At 44.5% G+C, this 13409-nt stretch overlaps 1 protein-coding gene across 4 annotated transcripts in view; it reads right to left on the bottom strand.

Moving 5' to 3' along the window:
• Positions 1 to 10503, bottom strand: part of BANK1 (B cell scaffold protein with ankyrin repeats 1) — a 293349-nt gene extending 282846 nt beyond the window's left edge. For all 4 annotated transcript variants that reach the window (XM_050944423.1, XM_050944421.1, XM_050944422.1 and 1 more), the window contains exon 1: positions 10372 to 10503. In XM_050944423.1, coding sequence (XP_050800380.1) covers positions 10372 to 10387 — 16 coding nt within the window. In that variant the 5' untranslated portion in view covers positions 10388 to 10503. The remainder of the gene's footprint in view (positions 1 to 10371) is intronic.
• Positions 10504 to 13409: the final 2906 nt, after the last annotated feature.

Genomic DNA, 13409 nt, shown 5'->3' on the forward strand with positions numbered 1-13409 from the left:
TGAAAGACAAAGGGAATAATAATAGTAAATGTGTCCGGGAACTAAGCAGTGAGCTGGGGATAGAGTGGCTAGAGTTTTTCTGATAAACCGAAGGAAGTTGGGAAGCTGTGAATCAATCCAGACAGACTTGTGATAAAGGGAAAACATCCCGATTCCTCAGTAGAAGCAATTTATTGTCACCACAGGATTCTCAATCAGCACGAAGTAGCTTATGTATCAAAACATTCAGCACTGAGGTGTAAGCAGTAAATTTCATACGATCGTCAGTCTGGATCTGCAGATTTGGCACAATTGTTTAAGTAAGAAAAAAAGTTACAGATTCCACAGTCCCTAACCCCTTTTCTTTGTGAGCATTCACACAATGTGCCCCCACCAGGACACAGAATACGTTAAACGCTACTGAGTAAGTGTTTAAAATGTAGACAAATCATCAATGAGCTGAGTTTTTGTGAGGTTTTCCTGGTTGGTTTTCTTTATTTTTAAAGTACCATTTACCAACAAATTTCAAGTATTAATGTCTGGGTCTTTATTTGCCACAAACTATAAGCTCAGCTGTAGAATTAAGCTTCATACCACAACAGGAAGCAGTGTTAAGACATAAACACCCTTAAGGCACAAACACCCAGTTAGAGACCCCAGAGGCAGTAGTCCTGAAGCAAATACACTCCTTCCATGAGCCAAGCCTAGAGGTGATTAGTCACTGCATCACCACTGGAGTAGTACAGTGTAGCTCCCTCACAAAGCCACCTCCACTGTAGCCTCATGCCTTCACACGGGCATGTTGTAGGCATTCCCTAAGGGATCACAATCATGGCCACTGTGTCAGGATTCTGCACAGAAATTCAAGGAGTGGTAAGACCCCTGAATGATTTTTACAACATATGTTTGTACTCTAATTATTATCTGTAAGAAATATGGTCTCCTGATTAAGGCGCTGCACTGGAATTCTGGGTCCTCTTCCTAGCTGTCACGTGCTTCCTGTGTGATCTTGGACAAATCATTTAAGTAAGGATGTCATTTCTTTTTTTAAACCAGCACAGTCATAGTTTTTTGCATAGTGTTATACTATCCTGATAACTATTTTCTCAGGATGCCGAAAATGTTCCAATTTTTCATTTAACCAATTAAAACATTTGGGAGGGGGTTACATATACTTACATAATGTTTGTTCAGGACAATTTGTTATACTAGTATAAGTTGTTTTGTGCACTCTCATTACACAGCAAGCACACATTTCATGCCTACACGAACATTAACACATTTTCAACATTTCAAAATGTGGGAGAGTTAGGGGCTCTCCTGAGTCCCCACCAGATCCTACTTCAAGTTGTTTATAATGTCCCCCTCCGAGTTCATAGCATATGAGGGGTTTTCTAAGCAAGACAAACTAAACAAAGGTCCTTTTCTCTCTCTTTCCATTATAGGAAATGGGAATCTGAATGAAAGAAAAGAAAGGCAAAGGTGGCAGTCTTTAAGGAGTCAGCCCTTTGGACTTGTGCCCATATTTATTTATTTATTTTAAATAAAAGGTCAACTTAAACTTGGAATCCAAAGTGGCCACTTATTGTCGCTCCTCCTCCTCCCTCCCCCTTTTTTTTAATCGACTTCGGACTCTGATTTTTAGAGGGATCCACAAATCCATTTGAAGTCAATGGGGGCAATGGTTGGTTAAAACGTCTGAAGATTGGGCCCAGGGTGTCCAGGGCTAGGTACACAGACACACAGTCACACAGAACAAGTTGACACTTGAAAAATTTGACCTTAATTTCTGGACCAGATTTTCAAAATAGCTCAGAAGATATGGTGTACTGAGCATTTTTTGAAAATCTGTCCATTTCATTTAAGTACCTATCCAGTTTCTTTCTGTTTGTGAGGTGCAGACATACTATTATTAAGAGAGTGTTAAAAAGCAAATAACTGTTTAATAGGCTTTATTTTTTAAACTATACTAAAGATTAAAACATACCATGTAAGAGAAAATTCAGAGTATTGATTACTTTAGTATTACAGTGCTATGAATCCAAACTTGTATTGAGTGCTAATATTATATGTAATTATTGAATGAGAAAAGTAGTACAATTATTGTGTACTTACCTTTCACATAGATTATATTCAGCAGATAACTATGTAATAGCTCTTACGGATGCTCTGAGTTATTTTATCATGAAAGTTATTTCTTAGCACTGCTAAAATACAGTTTATACAATTTGGTTCCTTGATGGTATTCATTACATGGCGAAACATAAGAAGTCAGTATTTGGTGTTTGGCCATATAATGAAAATGACTATTCATCACACTCCAACTTTTAATAAGGAGAGAATCAAAGCCACAAATTCTTGCTATTAATAAGTACTTGTATAAAGTTTCAAGTCAGTTACAGCTGCTAACCATGTAATCTAAGAGCAAAAAGGGTGCTTTCCAAACTCAGCTATGCAATTGCAAATACTCACATACCAAAACATATCCATATTATATATAGTATGTCTTTGATTTTTTTTAAGATTATACAGTCTCAGAAAATTTGCAGAACTACATAACTATGAGTTTTTGAAAAAAAAATCTAAAATTAGCTTGCTTTAAATATCAGAACCAATGGAAGCGTGACTTTATGAAGAATTAGAGAGCTTTGTTTCATTTCTAAATAGGGAGGTATCAGATGATAAATAAGGATCCATATTGTCTTAGGAAATAAAATGAATCTGTATTTGACTTTCAGACCTTGTATTTGTTGTTCCTTTCTTAACTGCATGGCTATTTGGAATATTTCAAATGTGGATTTGTTTTCAAAATGCTTAAATACTTAAGATGTCATTTAAAATCTGTTACTACTTTTATATTGAACAGATTATCTAGTCATATAATCAGAATTGAATGGGTCCCCTATACAGATATAAATTCTGACCTCGTACTGCCTACTGTAGCACTATGTTCAAGTGTTCTAAACTTTGATTGGTTTTTTACTGCACGTGTAAAAATAGAGGAGTATGTAAGCTTACCAGGTACTCAAGAGACCAGCACTAAGAGAAACAGAGACAGGAGAGTAGAAGAACTGTGTTTATATTGTGATTCCCATCCCCCTGGACACAGATGCTCCTCCTTTTAGAAATTGAGACTGTTGCCCTTTCTTTTGCCTGTACTGCGGCTTCAGTGACATAATTTTTCAGTGCCAATGAAACACATATGTGTGTAATCTACTGCTTATTTTAAGCTTCAGTGAGCATATGAGATGGCCACGCACCCAGAGACAGGAGAGAGGAATAAAAGTTCAGAAAAGGAAAGGAAACTGCTTTCGGTAAGTTCAGTTCTGATAGAACTCTTACTTTTTTCAGCTGCAAGTTACAAAGAAAAATCATTATGGGAGGGCAGATTTTCAGCAATGATTTTCAAATATCTCTGAAAATATCCCCCCTATGTTTCTGCTCAAAGTTTATGATGCCAATATGTGCAAACCCATGCATTCAAAAATCATAAATCAAGATTTTCAAAATTGTAAGACTGGCTTTAAAACACAACGGATTTTTCAAAATAATAAAATCTGGGTTCTTTTTATTTGCCTTCTGATACTTAAGCCTTTAGGATTCACATTTTCAAGTTTTTGTTCACAAACCATTGAGGCTGGAACTTACTGTTTTCTGACAAAAGCTGGGATTTTCACTTAAACCAAATGACTCCAGAAACTAGGACTTTAAGAGAAACCCCAAATATTACAAGACTTATGAAAAAATTGCAAGAATAGAAAACACTGTGATTCATCTTCAGCTCAGACCTCTCGCTAGGTCAGGGGTGGGAAAACTTTCAGCCCAAGGGCCACATCTGGGTATGGAAATTGTATTGTGGGCCATGAATGCTCATGAAATTGGGGGTTGGGGTGCGGGAGGGGGTGAGGGCTCTGCTGGGGGAGCAGGATCTGGGGTGGTGCCAGAAATGAGTTCAGGATGTGGGAGGGGGCTCTGGGCTGGGACAGGGGGTTGGGGTGTAGGAAGGTGAGCGCTCTGGGATGTAGCTGGGGATGAGGAATTGGTGATGCAGGAGGGTGCTCCGGGCTGGGACCAAGGGGTTCGGAGGGCAGGAGGGGGATCAGGACTGAGACTAGGGGTTGGGGTATGGGAGGGGTCAGGAGTGCAGGCTGTGGGCAGCACTTACCTCAAGCTGCTCCTGGAAACAGTGGCACGTCCTCCCCTCCGGCTCCTACATGGAGGTGCAGCCAGGCAGCTCTGCATGCTGCCCCATCCGCAGGTGCTGCCCCTACAGCTCCCATTGGCTCTGGTTCCCAGCCAATGGGAGCTGTGGGGATGGCACTTAGGGTGGGGGCAGGGTGCGGAGCCCCCTGGCTGCCCCTACACATTAGAGCCAGAGCAGGGACATGCTGCTGTTTCTGGGAGCTGTGCAGATCCATGGCACACGCAGAGTGGGGCAAGCCCCCAACCCCACTCCCTAGCTGGAGCAGGACAAGCCCCAGACCTCACTCCCCGGCAGGAGTTCAAAGGCTGGATTAAAACATCTGAAGGGCCGGATGCAGGACCGGTGCAAGGATGTTTCGCGCCCTAGGAGAAACTTCCACCTTACGCCCCCCCCCCGCGCCCCTGCCCTGAGGCGCCCCCCCGCGACGGCTTCCCCCCCTCTGCCCTGAGGCAGCTCCCCACCGCCCACCCTTCTCCCTGAGGCACCCCCTTGCCCCAGCTCACCCCTGCTCCGTGCACGAGCACAAGCACCCCAAGCATGCCGTCGCTGCTTCACTTCTCCCGCCTCCCAGGCTTGTGGTGCCAATCAGCTTAGATGCCGCAAGCCTGGGAGGCAGAAGAATTGAAGAGGCCATGGCATGCTCGAGGAGGTGGTGGGGCAGGGGTGAGCTGGGGCAGGAAGTTCCCCTGCATGCCGCCCCTCCCCCCTTACTTGCTGCAGGAGCCCTCCCCATGCTCCCCTGCCCCAGTTCCCTCCGCCTAAATGCCGGCAGCGACCGAGGCGGCCGAAGATCTGGCCGCCGCGGTCGCTGCTGAAGAAAATGGCGCCCCCAAAAGCCAGCACCCTACGCGACCACCTAGGTCGCCTAAATGGTTGCACCGGCCCTGGCCGGATGTAGCCCCCAGGCCATAGTTTGCCCACCCCTGCACTAGGTCCTCACATCCAGGCTATGTCTGAATTGTGCCAATTCTTTCTGCATCACATCTAACATACAGCTTTTCCAAATGAGCCACACAGCTAAAACTCACATCCAAGCTTTCATTATCTCACATCTTGATTACTGCTACATTCTTCTCTCTGGCCTTGAGAAATGCAAGCTTGCCCTGCTCATAGCCATTCCGAATACTGCTGCAAAGATAATTTTCCTAGTCCATAGCCTTGACCATGTCATCCCTCTCACTGAAACCCTCCACTGACTCCCCCTTCTCTATTGCATAAAACATATGCTGCTTGTATTTATTTTTAAGGCCCTTCATAGTCAATCCCCACCCTACCTATTGTCTTTCATTCATATCAAGCTGTTAATACTCGCCTGAGAATTACCCATGATGCCAGCCTTTAATGCCAGTTTTGTGCAGAAAAAAGATGTGGTCCTTTATACTTTAGGTCATCGGGATGTTATTTTAATGTTTAATGGAAAATGTTTTCCTTTCCATGACCATGCTGAATGTTTTTTAAAAAGGGAAGTTAAGTTTCCAGCCAGTAGGGGTGGATTGAAGACTCTGGCAACTGGATAGCATCTTGGATGGAGATGAAATGGTCAACCTCGACCTTTAAGAATGGGGCTTGGAATAATTAGATTTCAATCTTTAAATCTCAGTAATACTAGATTTTTCCTTTCATCCTAAAAAACTATCAAAATGTTTTCATCATTAATAAGCAAAATGTATAGAAAGGGCATTTTTAATACACAAAAAACCATTTTTGTCTAACACGATTGCATGCATGTGTGAATGCACACCACAGGATCTTGCAAAAAAATTAGTATTTCTTTATACTCAAATAAATATTGACAAGATATTATTAAATATGATTCTCACATACTGTGATATTATTTCTAAATCTTCTCTAAAGCTCACTCTTTACATAATATATTTTGAATTAAATCAAGGGCTGAGGATTATTTATTTCCTATTAATACAAACATTTAAATTAATTTAAAAAATTTAAAATACTGGATATATATTGCTGTTTTCTCTGATTCATGAAATATAAAAATCAAATGTTTCCAAGCCTAGTCATTGGCTAGATTCCCCTGTAGGGTTAAAACATTCAATTCAAACACAATCAATTTTAATGACTTATTTCTGTCAAGTGGGAGACAAGAGCTGCACTTTATATAAATAAAGAATACATGATGGCTAATCTCTGTTATGACATTTATCTTCATGAATGTGGAGAAGAGTTATAACTCAAGTATGGCATCATCATTAGTGGATTAACCCACAAGTGAAGACAGATGTCATAAAAGATCTGCCATTCATAGGGGTGAAAGTAACTCCAGACACTTACTGGTACGGGGCCAGGGCCAGCTCTGGCCCCTGGAAGGGGTGGGACTTGGGCGGAAGGGGTGGGGTGGGAGGGTCAGCATTCCCCAGCCAGCCCTTCCAGGCCTCCTGGCCCACGCCGTCCAGGGCTCCAGTGGCAATTTAAAGAGCCTGGGGCTCCAGAGAGCCCAGGGCCCTTTTAAATCGCTGGCCCCAGGGCAGCTGCTCCCTTTGCCCTCAGCCTGTCAGCAGTCAAGAGAGAGAAAAAGGGGCATGGACATTAAAGCACTGCAGGGTCCTTTGCCAAGGCAGCACTTTAACGTTGCTGCTTCCCTCCCTCCCCCATGGGTGGTCCTGCTGGTAGGGCTGCCGATGGAGAGAGGGGGCACAGCAATGTTAAAGCACTGCCATGGCAAAGGATCATCCTTAAAGTGCTGCCATGTCAGCGGTTTAACATCCCTGCCCCTTTTGCTTCCCCTGTCAGCGGCCATGCCGGTACAGACCCTTCCAGCAGGGCTGCCGACGGGGGAGGCAAAAGGGGCAGGGACATTAAAGCACTGCAGCGGCACCACTTTAATGTGGGCTGCGTATGGGCCGGTGCGGGTTCTTACTGATATGCTGTACCAGCCCGTACTGGTTCACTTTCACCCCGGCCATTCATGAATGCTTTATTTACGGTTGGTACAGTATGTTTAGTGAAATTTGCATAAAGAAGTCTGTCAGAGATCGCTATCAACTGGGAGATCCTCTAGGATCAACAGGTCAATCACAATCGACCAGTTGATGACCACTGCAGTACAGTATTTGCTGCCCCTTTTTTTTCTTTTTGGTCTCCACTTACTTCTAGTTCCACCTGGTATCTGGTTGATCAGTAAGGCCGTAACTCTGATGTTCGTATCTTTGAGGTTCTGTTGTACCTCATAAGGGGGTTGTGGGTATCAGTTAGTGTACTGAACATAGAAAGTGCTATAAAATCCTAAAAACACTGGGGAAAAAGAAAATAAAAAGTCCTGGGTGTCTCATGCAGAGCGAGTGCCCCATCATGTTGGCACTGAAAATAGTGACACTTTTACAAATTCTGGCCTTCATATCTATTTTCTCATAGGTAAGATGAGGGTAAAAATACTTTTCTGTCTCCTAGAGTTGTGAAAATAGATCCCTGCCTTTGCCACAGACTTACTATGTGATATCAAGCAAGTCATTTAAACCCAATTTTTGGCAGGTGGTCACTAATCGTGTGTTTCTCATTTTCTGGGTGCTCAATTTAAAACACTTGGGGTCTCATTTTCAGAAGTGAAGCTGAACACTCAGCTCCACCTGAAGTCAATGGGAGCTGTAAATACTCAGTACCTTCCTCAGTAAAGCAGTGTGGTCAAGGTTGGGAGTCCAGGGGTCCTAAATTCTAATCCTGGATCTGACCCTGATTTACTATGTTCTTTGTGTCAGTTTCCCCTTCTGTAAAATGGAAATAATAATACTCTTATATCAAGGGAGTTTGGGAGAAAAATGCATTAATTTTTGTAAGGCACTTGGATGCCATGGTAATGTACCCCATAAAAAAGACCATGAAAAAATGAATAATTCTGTATTCAGTATGCAGGGTTTGGATGGTGTGCAGAAAATAAGGCTGAAGATCACACATTGAATTATGAAGATAAATACTGAACTAGCTGCTTTGATCACTGAACACAATCCATCCTGTGTATTGAATGAGATGGAAAAAATAGCATGTGATCATCTAATTAAAAAGTATGTGACAATCCACATTCCAAAGGACCAAAATTTAAATTGCCCATTCTACCTTAATTCTAGCCTTTCCTAACTTTCAAGCGCTTGACTTTGCAACCTTAAATAACTTTTTTGCTGTATTTTTTGGTATGTAATGATACATAGGTTTAAAGTTGAACCAACATATGATTGATGGATATTTGGGGGGAGGCAGTTATATAAAACTATAGGTGCGGCTTGTGGTGCTAAACACTTATGAATAATAATGGTAGTCCTCTTCAGTAAAGTGATCAGTAAAATGTAGTTTGTCATATAAAACACTCAGATAAATGGAACTAACAAATTAAAATGTTCAAAACAAAATATATAAAATATTCATGGGAATCAAGTGAAATACAAGGTAAAGTCTACCGAACACCCCCCAGCCCCACCCCTTCCCCAAGGTCCCACCCCCTGCCCCATACCTTCCCTGAGGTCCCGCCCCTTGCTCCCTACATTCTCCCTCCTTCAGTGGCTTGCTCTCCCCCACCAGCTGAGGGTGCGGGCTTTGGGGTGGAAGTAGGGATGAGGGGTTTGGGATGCAAGATGGGGCTCCAGGCTAGGTGGTGGGGCCGAGGGATTTGGAATATGGGAAAGGGCTGCAGGTTGAGGCAGGGGGTTAGGATGTGGGCCCTGGGCTGGGGATGAGGGGTTTGGGTGCAGGAGGGGGCTCTGGGAATGGGGGGCTCAGGACTAGGGCAGGGATGGGGGCTCGGGGTTGGGGCATGCGCTTACCTCGGGCAGCTCCCAGTCAGCAGCGCAGTGGGGCTAAGGCAGGCTCCCTGCCTCTCCTAGCTCCACCCTGTGTCCCAGAAGCGGCCTGCAGGTCCAGCTTCTAGCTTGGGGTGGGGGGCAGGAGGCTCCGTGTGCTGCTCTTGTCCTCAGGCACCACCACCCCCAGCTCCCACTGGCTGCAGTTCCTGACCAGCAGGAGTGCAGAGCCGGTGCTCGGGGTGGGGACAGTGCACAGAGCCCTGTGGACCCCCCACCTAGGAGCCAAACCTGCCGTTGGCCGATTCCAGGGCGCAGCACAGGGCCAGAATAAGTAGGGACTAGCCTGCCTTACACCCTTAGCATCACCAACCAGACTTTTAACAGCCTGGTCGGCGGTGATGACTGGAGCCGCCAGGGTCCCTTTTTTGATGGGGCATTCTGGTTAAAAACTGGACGCCTGGCAACCCTATCCAGTTTTTGTGGGCATTAGATCTTGTTTTTCATTTCAATACAACCTGAAGAAAAGCTCTGTGTAGCTTGAAAGCTTGTCTTTTACCAGCAGAAGTTGGTGCAAAAAAAGATATTATCTCACCCGCTTTGCCTAAAAGTGGTTGTAGTCAACTAGATATGATGTTAGGAGCTCAAATGGGAGGGGCTGTGTATTTCAAAGCCATAAGTCTACAATTATATTTCACTAAAGAAATCCTAGGTTATAATCACACTATTGTTCACCATTTAACAATGCATACACTAGTTGCATTCATTTTGTTTAAGGAAACAACTTACTCTTTTGTAAATAAGCAATGGTCCCTACAGCTAAGCCACTCCTCTATGCTAGAACTCTTTTCCAAAAGTCTTCTACTACAAATCCCGTTTAAAATAAGAAAAAAAAAGTGGTCTAACATTTTCAGTCCTACATCAGACACTTTGCAAAATAAAAATGTAGACTTTCCTCTACCCATCCTTTCCTTCAGGAAGCAAAGTAAGAGATCCCCAGTGACACACATTTTCACTCTGTTTGTAGCATCACACCCAGCCCCGCAATATTTGATAGGTTGGGTCATACTCTTTAGTTTCCATTAGCAGGACTGGGGGTTCATAATTGTGTAACTTTAGTGAATAGCAAGAGGCGGGGGGAGGGGAGCATGTAAACAAGTGTCTCCCCTTCGTTGTTCACCAGACCCAAAGGGCACAGTCAGGTGGGATACAGCCTGAGCTGGGGGGCTCCAAGAAGAGCCGGAGCAGCACCCCCAGTTCCAGCACCTTCGTTCCCTCCCTCCCCCTCTTCTCTCGGGCTGGTGTGGGGGCAGGGAAGCACGGACACCCCCCCCCCGCCCCGGGGAAGACAAGCTGGGTGGCGGGGGAAGGAAGAGCCAAGGGCGTTTTGCAGCTCCCTCCCCGCCCCCCACCCCATCCCGGCAGCAGCCCCGACGGACCCACCTGAGGGGCTCGTCATCGTCCCCCTGCTGGGCGCGGCCCGTTGCCTCCCTCTCCGCCGGGCAGGTGGAGCCCGGGGGCGAGCGCAGCCGGCAGGGTCGCTCCCTCCCTAGCCACCGCCACCGCGGAGCCTACAGCTGCTGCCGCCAGGTCCGGAAGCGCCGACCTGCCGCTGCAGCCCCCGCCCGCCCCCTCCCTGGCGCGGGTCCCGCTCCTTCCTCTGGGGGAACTTCGGCTCCTGCTCTCGCTGCAGAAGTGAAAGTGCCCCCCCCCCCCCGCGCCGCCCAAGCCAGGACACGGGCCCTGCTTCCTCCTGTCGAGCTGCGGAGACGGCGCCCTTCCTAGGGCCAGGCGCCCCGCTCGCCTTCCCTGCCGGGGGCAAGGGGAGAGGGTGAGGCCGCGGTGGGGTTCGGCCCGGCGCACGCTGGCCTGCTCCTAAAACAAAGGCGAGTTTCTTTTAGAATCGCCTTCATCAGCCGAAGTGCTCTGCAGCCTGGCCGCCCCCGCCAAAGGGATGCTGCACCGGTTTTCGCAACGGGTCCTGCTTTCCTTCCATCACACCCCAGGACTCCCCTTCAGCTTAAGGGGTAGCTTGTGACACGCAGGGGACACACACGGGGCCATAGGAGTGTGTGTACACCACATTCAAGTGACTGTGGCAGTCTGCTGCAGGGTGGAAAGATGGGGGGAGGAGACCTGGATGAATGCGTCTCTCCGCTGGGGAAGAGTCCCTTAACTGCAGCAATGTTCATTAAAGGTCTTCAAGGGGAAAAAGAAATCAGAAGAATTTCTAGATCTGCAGACGTTTTGGATCTATTTTTAAAGGGGCCCAACTTTCATGAATCCAAGGACTCCAGCCTGTTGCATTATTTAAAGAACACACTGAATGGCGGGAACTTTGGAAATGTGCCCCCTCATGCAGAGATCTTTATGTAGCAATACAGTTTTAATGCCCTGCTTGGAAAGTGTACAAAATCACAATGATTTAACTTCCCCACCCTATTATGCTTTATATTAATTATTGACATGGCAGAGAAAAAAATGTGAAAAATGTTGGAAATATCAGACTGTACAGGCAGTAGTGTTTCCCATTTCTCCTTAAGTGCACCATCTGAGAAAAACGGTTTTAGGGCTCAATCCAACTCCCATCACTCAAGAGGGCATTTTCCATTGATTTCAGTAGGCATTGGACCAGGTCTGAACCTTATCAAAATAAAGGCCAAACTCCCATTTAAATCAGTAGGAGCAGGACTGGGACCTAAACTGGAACCACTGAAAAGCTTCATAGATAATGATCAATCGATAGCATTGGGGGTGGGGGGCGGAAGTGTCAGTAAAAAGCATTTTTAAGTGTTCTCCGCATGCTATAAAGACCAAATGGAGAACTGAACCATGGGCTGTTACTGCTGTCACTGTTTGTGTAGCTGTTTTTCAAATTAATGTTTTGGAGGTTGTTTTTGCTGGAGGGGGCGGGGGGAGTTTCCAATTCTGATTTTACATAGTGAAAATCCAAAACACCACCATTGACGGCAATGGATTTACATCTATGAAATTGGGACGTGGTTCACTGTTATTATTGTTTTCCTTTCCTTTGTGTCAGTTTTTAAACTGTTTCCATTTTCTGAAATCATAGGTATCAGGTAACACTAAATTGCAGGTGTTTCATTCTTGAGTGACCATAGTCCAAAAGATCACTGCATTCTAATGGAGGTCCAAGTTAATGGCAATGATTCAGTGCATTAGGTAAATAATCTAGAGTGAGAGAAGGAATAATCAGGGAGGAGATGGAAGGAGAGGATAATATCACATAAGAGGGGAGGAACATGTCAGTGACAGAAATTAACATAATTTGTCCAGTTTATTTTCTGTAAATAGCAGCAACATTTACTGCACCTTATAAACTAAAATATTAGATAAAATGTTTAAGACGATGGGGTAGTCCACACTATGATTGTGAGCTAAATCATGGGAAGACCACATCACAAAGAAGAAAAGCTGAATTATGTTGTTAAATAATTCAATAATGAACGAGAAAGATCAGTTCAGATCTCTGTAGTCTCAGTAAGAACAACAAAATTGTATGTTGCCTCCCAGGTACCATTCGCATCCAGGGAAAAAGAAAGATCTAGCTGCAGCCGTGAGTCAAAGAGCAAAAGGGAGTTGGACATCTAGAAGCCAGTCGTTCCAAGAACAAAAGAGTTGAGTTTCCTGCCTGTTACTTCCTTTTTCAATTATATTGTCCAGTCCCAGCCCACTCACCACACTTGCAAACTCTTCCAGGAATCAAATCAGTTTGACTAGTTATTTCATACTACTAGTATTCCCTTCTAGGAACTCATACTGTGAAATTAGGTTGCTAGCTGTGCCTCCAGTACTTGTTCTCTTATGGAAGCACAACTGCAGGGAAATCTGGCTGGCCTGGAGGTCAAACCTTGAGTTTATTATAAGCCCAAGAAATTTAAAGTTATGCTTAAAAGAAATTCAGAAATATTGCATAAAAAAACAGTTATGTCACCAACCTTAACTCTTCCCTGTGTTGATGGCGTGAGGGGGAATAATGTGGAAAAATCTAGATGAAACTGATTTTTAAAGACATATTAAATTAGGACCACAAACACTGAAATGTCATAGTGATCATCATAGGGTTATTGCATAACATCACTACTGTGAAGAGTTAAAGTGGTTCCAGTGCCTTGACTGTCTATTTCTTACCTTAACTTGCTTAGATTTCTTTTAAGTGTAACATCAAATCTGAATTTCCTGGGTTTATTACATATCCTTGAACTATTTCTTATTCTTAGTTACTGATACATACTCTGAACCTTAACTTCATCCTAACTTTTTCCTCCCTCCTGGCACAATAGGTACTATTCAGTGCCTAGACACTATTGAGATGGGTGCTTTAGACATGTAAAATATTTCATAAAATAATAATAAAATAATAATAATAAGAAGAAGAAATATGCACTGGATTGCCTTAATTACCCATGATTTCAGTATTTATATTACTGAACATATTAAGTTCGTGTATCCTACTAGAA

The sequence above is a fragment of the Gopherus flavomarginatus genome, chromosome 3, assembly GCF_025201925.1.
Source record: "Gopherus flavomarginatus isolate rGopFla2 chromosome 3, rGopFla2.mat.asm, whole genome shotgun sequence".
NCBI classification, from domain to species: Eukaryota; Metazoa; Chordata; order Testudines; family Testudinidae; genus Gopherus; species Gopherus flavomarginatus.